This window comes from Acanthopagrus latus, chromosome 13 (assembly GCF_904848185.1).
Source record: "Acanthopagrus latus isolate v.2019 chromosome 13, fAcaLat1.1, whole genome shotgun sequence".
In the NCBI taxonomy this organism is placed as follows: Eukaryota; Metazoa; Chordata; class Actinopteri; order Spariformes; family Sparidae; genus Acanthopagrus; species Acanthopagrus latus.
In genome coordinates, this window is record NC_051051.1 from 18,476,886 (window position 1) to 18,483,503 (window position 6,618).

Genomic DNA, 6,618 nt, shown 5'->3' on the forward strand with positions numbered 1-6,618 from the left:
CATTACTGTTGTTTGGTCCTGTAATGTTGCCTTGTGGGACATTTCTCTTTTATTTGATGAGTTAAAGATCTGTTTAGCTACACCTTCAGTGAACACCAGCTGCCCGGCTCACCTCTGCTGCGGCTCTGATACTACCTCCAGAGCCATATCAGAGCAGCAGCAAAACTGTCCCACCTCTCCGCATCTGAAACTTTCACACAGAGAACGATGCAGAGAATCAGCACATGATTCCTGCACCCAAAGGGCAGTGTGAATGGGGCTATTGATGCATCTGATAACAGCTAAGAGGCCAGTACAGGTATTTGAAGAATGGGTTGAAAGCTTCCCCGCAGGAGCTACAGAGAGAATCAAGGACCACAGCAGAACAGAGAAGTTCTGGGCCCGTATTCACAGAGACTTTAATTTTAACGTTAGGAGTACTCCTAAATTGGACTAAAAGTTTTTGTGTGGGAGTCATTTCTTAAAAGTATTTCACAAAGTGAGACCTATTTTTATGAAAACATTGAATTCCTAAACTAGAAGTAACTCTGTTGCTATGGATGATTTCATTTTATAAGGACGCACTTAGAAGTGGTGACAACAGTGATTGGTTGTCATTTAGGCAACGCAATGCATGAAGTGAAAATAAGGAAGTTGCCTACAAGCCCATGACAAAGCTATTAAAAAAGACATTACCTCCAGTAATTTCTAATAATTGCAGAGGTCGTCTGTGATCTTAATCCCGTGCGAATTTGCATGTCCATGATAAGTAAAAATTCCACCGCAAATTACCTACCATATTTCGCCAAACACAGAGGTCATTTGATAATATTAGTCCCGTGTGAATCGGCATCTCTGTGATTTGGGGTCGTTTTTTGTTTTTCTTAAGGTTTTTTGTGTTTTCAACACCTTTTTTCTGCCTTTTTCCCGGTTGAGAATTATGGAGGCTACATGGGAGCTATAAATGAAAGTTTTGACAGCATTTTGGGTGCAAATTCAGAAGGTTCATCAGAAGAGCAAAATCTCGAAAGATGATTAGATGGATTACATGCATGGCAGCATGCGTTAAGGAACATTTTTCCATCTTTCAACAGACTCACCAGTTATTATATTAAAAAGATCCATATCTAACAGTTGTGCTGCTCCAGCAAGTAAATTCAAGTTAAACACAGACTTCACTTATCCTGTGCGAATGCGCCGCATGAAACACAGACATGGTGGGATAATTTCTAAATCACTTGAGGTCCCCAGGTAATACTAGTCCCATGCGAAGAGCTGCATTTTCCCCGTAGCCAAATACCGGAGTTTTGTCAAACATCTTAACTCTGGTGTTAATGGATTGTTTCGGTTGGTTGGGGACGTTATTGCATCCCTCACCAAGTCAGCCACAACTTCAGTCCCTTCGTGGTCCATCTGACATTCTTTTAATTATTCCGTCATTTAGCGTCTCCAAAACATTCGGCTGTGACTAGGTCTTAGGGAGTTAGGAGTCCTCTGGACTACTTCTAAGGTCTCCCAGACTTATGTGCTACTTTTAGGCCTAAAATGTTTTGTGAATAACTCTTATTTTCAAAAATTAGGAGTCCCAAAGTTACGACTGACACGCCCTTTATTTGTAGGAGTTGCTCCTAAATTCGCCTGTTAGGAGCTACATTTAGCCTTAAGATTCTTTGTGAATATGGGCCCTGATGAGAGAACTCACTTCTGTAATAGAAGAGCTGCATCTGAGAGAGCAAACCATCCTTAGCCTACAGGAGCAGCTCAAGAGTCAGAGCCAGCAGATAACAACAACCCTATATAACCACAAACAGCCACTACTATCCTCCTATAAAGAGACCTCATTCTTGACACCATCCACGTAAATGCTGATACCTAATATTTATTAGGTATCAGCAGTTACATGGATGGTGGATTAGATAGAGAGGCAACAAAAAAAAAAAACGGTCGAAAGACATCGGCCAACCGTGACATTCAGACCTGAGGTCTCTGATGCAGCTGAGTACAAAGCTTGGCATTCTGTTACTGTTCTGAGTGCAACACTTGTGAAAACATTTACTGCCACATGACAAGAAATGACTGAGCATGCTTGTAATGTGACAAGTTCTGTTTATAGTTTGCACTTAAGGTTAAGCTTTTTTAAATTGTTCCAGAAACCTTGGATTTACAACAGTTGAGTTGCAAACCCAAGAAAGTAACTTGTGCTTCTGTCTTCTGACCATGTTTCCCCTTCACGTTAGCCAAAGACAATAAAGGCCTAGTTAGTTGGTCTACTTGGGTGCTCTCATACTCAGATTTACATGCAAGTAAGTAAGTATTTTTTTGGAGGATGCTCAGGATTCATTGGGCCAGCCCTGTGACAGTTAGACCAGGTGTTGAGGTTGCAATCTGTGAAACTTGTGTCCTGGCCGTTAAACTATCAACATATTGGAACAAGATACTGTATATCCAATATAAAGACAGTTAAAGAGTTAGATATCTATACCTTGGATTTTCAAGGCAGCTGCTATGATTTGTGACTTGAAAATGAATGCTATCAGGTTGCTCTGCCAGGTTTGGAAGCAGTTCTAAGCCCAGTGAGCCCAAACTACAAAACCCAATGTGTTATTCTCTGCTTTGCCAAGACACACACCTGCGGAGCAAATAACAGATTTATTCAGTTTTCATTTGCTTGAATTATTTTGTTTTCCTTTTTAGAAATGTAAATAAATTGATGATGAACAATTAAAGAAACAGTAGGAGCAGAATAATACAGGAACAATGCTAGAGCACAGCAGAAGGCTGACATGAATAATTTCAATATTAAAATTAAGTGTTTTGTTATACAAGTAAATAAATTACCTGACAGAAAATCGTTGTAACTATTTGGATAATTTTATTTGACAGGTTTTTCTTCAAAGAAAATGAATTATTCAAAACATACATTTATGTATTTACATTGAAAGGTAAGTGTAGGGATTTAACATATTCTAACACTTAATAAATGAATGAACAAGCAAAAACAAAATGATATAGTGCATTGTATTTTGAGGGTGTTGAATGGTGGTTTGTGTATGTATGTATTTGTATGTGTATGTTCAGAAGCAGAAAGGGGGAATATTGCGTGTGTGTATATCTATCTATCTATCTATCTATCTATCTATCTATCTATCTATCTATCTATATATATATATATATATATATATATATATATATATATATATATATATATATATATATATATATATATATATATGCATATATTGTACACAGCACTGTACACGGTAAAACTCCATGCAGCCAGAAAGGCCAGTGAAAAAACCCCACTAGATGTCTAGATTTCTTGATATTTATATTTATTGATTTATATCTTAAATAACTGTAGCAAAATAATATAAATGAATGATAACTTTCAAAGAGAGGCAAAAAATCACAAACAAAACCAACAAAAATGAAGGGGCTGATATTTAATTCCAGAACTGCAGACTAAAACACACACACACACACACACACACACACACACACACACACACACACACACACACACACACACACACACACACACACATTTTCTATGTCACTGTTACAAGTTTAATTAAAATGATACTGAAAAGTTTGCATGTTTTACAAACACACACCAACACATGGTTTTACTGAAGTTTTTGCCTTTGTTCAATTGATCGATTGATTGATTAGTTAAAATCATCAAAAAATTGTATGATTTTGTATGATTTTGGCTCAATTAACCCTGACCCCTTACTCGTTTTACCCCCACCTGGAGGTAAGTTGTGCCACGGACTATGTTTTTATTGGTCATTGGTCTGAAACCACCACAATCAGATAACTAGTTTTAATCTCCATGGGTACACAGCAAACCAAGGCATATATAGTAAATATTATTTGAAATAGATGCATTTTTATTTTCCAGTAATATAATCAAAAGTAAAAAATAACTAATGATACCTCGTTCAAAATATGGCACAATAGAGAGTAAAAGTAAAGCAGGATTTAAAAGGGCTTATAACTTAACATTTTAAGTTCTTTTACCACTTTTTGTTCGTTTTCATGACTGTCTTAAAAAGCATTCTAAAATTTGATTTCACTGATTTCACAATTCCTATAAATAAGGAGACCTAAAATCAGACTGGCAGTTTTAAATTTTTCAAGTATTTGTACAGTCAGACACTGAATCATTCAGAGAAAGATATTCTGATACAATCTTTGTACTATATGTGATTAAATTAAAAACGTGTTTAAGTAAAAACAGTGTAATTTAAATGAATGCTAGAGCAAGTACTGAAATAGATGTAACCCTCATTTCTCCTCTGGGCTCGCTCGCTTACAGCAGGTACAGCAAGGGCAGCAGCAGCGATAGCAGTACTGGCGGAACTGACAGAGGAGTCCACCGGTTGATTCTGGAGCTGGTTCAGTTTCTTGATATGTTTTGATAGAAGCTTGTCCTGTTACCTGCACTGTTACATCCCCTTTGGTAAAACCCCCTTGGAAAATTTGATCAGCTTTGTCTCTAGTTGTTAGTGTCCCAGACAGTCTTTCTTTGATGTGTAGTTTCTCAATCTCACCAAGCATCTGAACCTTAAGTTGTTGGAGCTCTGTGTATTTTTCATCAAGACTTTTGCAGTCTCTCTTGCAGTCACCTTGAGATGCGGTGTCTTTACTCAGGGTATGGTTGAGGTTCGTCTTCTCCAATGGTTCCTTTCCTTTCCGTGTCCTCTTCACATACTGATTGATCACCTTAAGCTTTCTCTCTAGATTTGTTCTCATCTCATAACCCCTGCACTTCATTTGGTAAATTTCCTTGCGCTCCATTTTAGTGTCCTTCCAGATGTTTCGGAAACAATCTGTTCTTGACATATCTTGGCCAGTAAAGTCATCTTTCTCTGCTGCATACTCACAGAGTATTGTACATCTGTCTCCCTCGAACTTCCAGTAATGTTCAAACTCTTCAGTGTGGATAGTGACATCTGACTGTAGAACATCTTTTTCACATTTACCCTTATGAGGTTTCATGAAATCCTGCTTTGGGACACTGTGCTGCAGCAGCAACTTTTTAGCTACATTTTCAGTTTGGACTACTTTGTCAATCTTCTTTGTCAACAAGTGTTTCTTCTCTCTTTGGATCAAGTTAAAATAACAACTGGTCTTATTTTTCTGTTTGACAAGTTCATCGCACATGAGATCCAATAGTGACTTCAATTGAAGTATGGTTCTTGTTGTCTGCTCTAAACTGTACATGCTTTCACTGAAGTCCCCTTGTGTGCGTTGACTAAGCTTCACGAGTTTGGCACTCAGACATAACATAGACTTTTGTAAACTGGTTACCTGAAAACCCTTGATTTTGACCACAGGTAGTTCGATTTCCTTTGGTTGAAATACGTCTTGTTTATCTGGGTTTAGTTCATCGACAGGGGAATCAGTCATTTCTTTTTTGCTTTGTTGCTCAGTCTTTGTGATTTCCAGCTTTTCTCTTTCCTCTGTTATATTTTGGAACTGCTGTTCTAATATGTCAGTTTTTTTCTGGATGTGACACCTCATCAGCTCCAAGTCCATTTTCCCTTGCTCCATCATCTCATTCACTACATTCAGATCCTCTCTCTCTTGTTTCAGACCGGACTTAAGTTTTTCGAGACGGTCCTTCTCCAACTCAAGCCCTTGCTTCCATTGATTTTGCATCTCTCTCTGGCTGGCAATATCTGAGACTATACTCCTCAGACCATCCTTTTCTCTCTCCAACTGCTCAGTGTTGCAAGCCTGGTTTTCTTTCTGTTCATCAAATTCTGACAGTTTTTGTTCACATACAGTATACAGAATTTGAAGATCCTCATTGTTGTGTTGCAAAGTCTCCATGTTGTTTTTCATTTCTTCACAAATCCTTTCATTCAGCTGTTGAAGTTTTACTCTCACAGTGTCTATAGATTTCATTTTATTCAGCTGGTGATTTTCTCTCATCTTGAGGTAACATCGTCTGTCTTCCATTCTGTCCTTTTTGTTAGAAAGCATTTCTCGCTCTCTGTCAAGTAAAGTCCTCATTTTACAGAGTTTTACTTTTTCTCCACTAATGTTGCTCATGGCAGCTTCAATCTCTTCTTTCTTCTTGTTAAGATCATTCCTCAGAGATTTAAGTTCTCGCCTTTCAGTTTCCATATCTTTCCTACTGGTTTTGAGTTCTTCTGTTGATCTTTTGAAATCATCTTCCATGAGATCTTGTTGTTTTTGTTTTAAGGTCATTGTGTTCATGACATTTTCAAGTTTGCCTCTCTCCATCTGAATCTGAAGAGTCAGATCTTTAATGTTGGTTTTCTCTCTATGTATCTCATGAAACAGTCTGTCTGCATGTTCTTTCTCATTACGTAGCTCAGCCTTTGTATTTTCCAGTTTGTCTCTTTCCTCTGTGATATTCTGTTTCTGCTGTTCTAATATGTAATCTTGTTTCTGGATGTTGTATCTCATCAGCTCCAAGTCCAGTTTCTCTTTCGTCATCATCTCATTGACCTTATTCAGATCCTCCTTGTCTTGATTCAGCCTGGCCTTTCCTTTTTCAATATTTTGTCTTTCAATCAGAAGATGTCGCATCTCTTCTCTCTGGATGGCCATGTCTGACAGGAAACCTCTCAAGGCATCCTTTTCTGTCTGTAGGAGCTTCTT

The 6,618-nt window shown here is 37.9% G+C and overlaps 1 protein-coding gene across 1 annotated transcript in view; it reads right to left on the reverse strand.

The window, feature by feature from the left end:
* Positions 1–108: 108 nt before the first annotated feature.
* LOC119031591 overlaps positions 109–6,618 on the reverse strand; it is a 41,982-nt gene continuing 35,472 nt past the window's right edge. The window contains exons 4-5 of the mRNA XM_037120168.1: positions 297–335; positions 109–184 (exon numbers count right to left, since the gene is read on the reverse strand). Of these exons, the coding sequence (XP_036976063.1) occupies positions 109–184; positions 297–335 (115 nt within the window). The remainder of the gene's footprint in view (positions 185–296; positions 336–6,618) is intronic.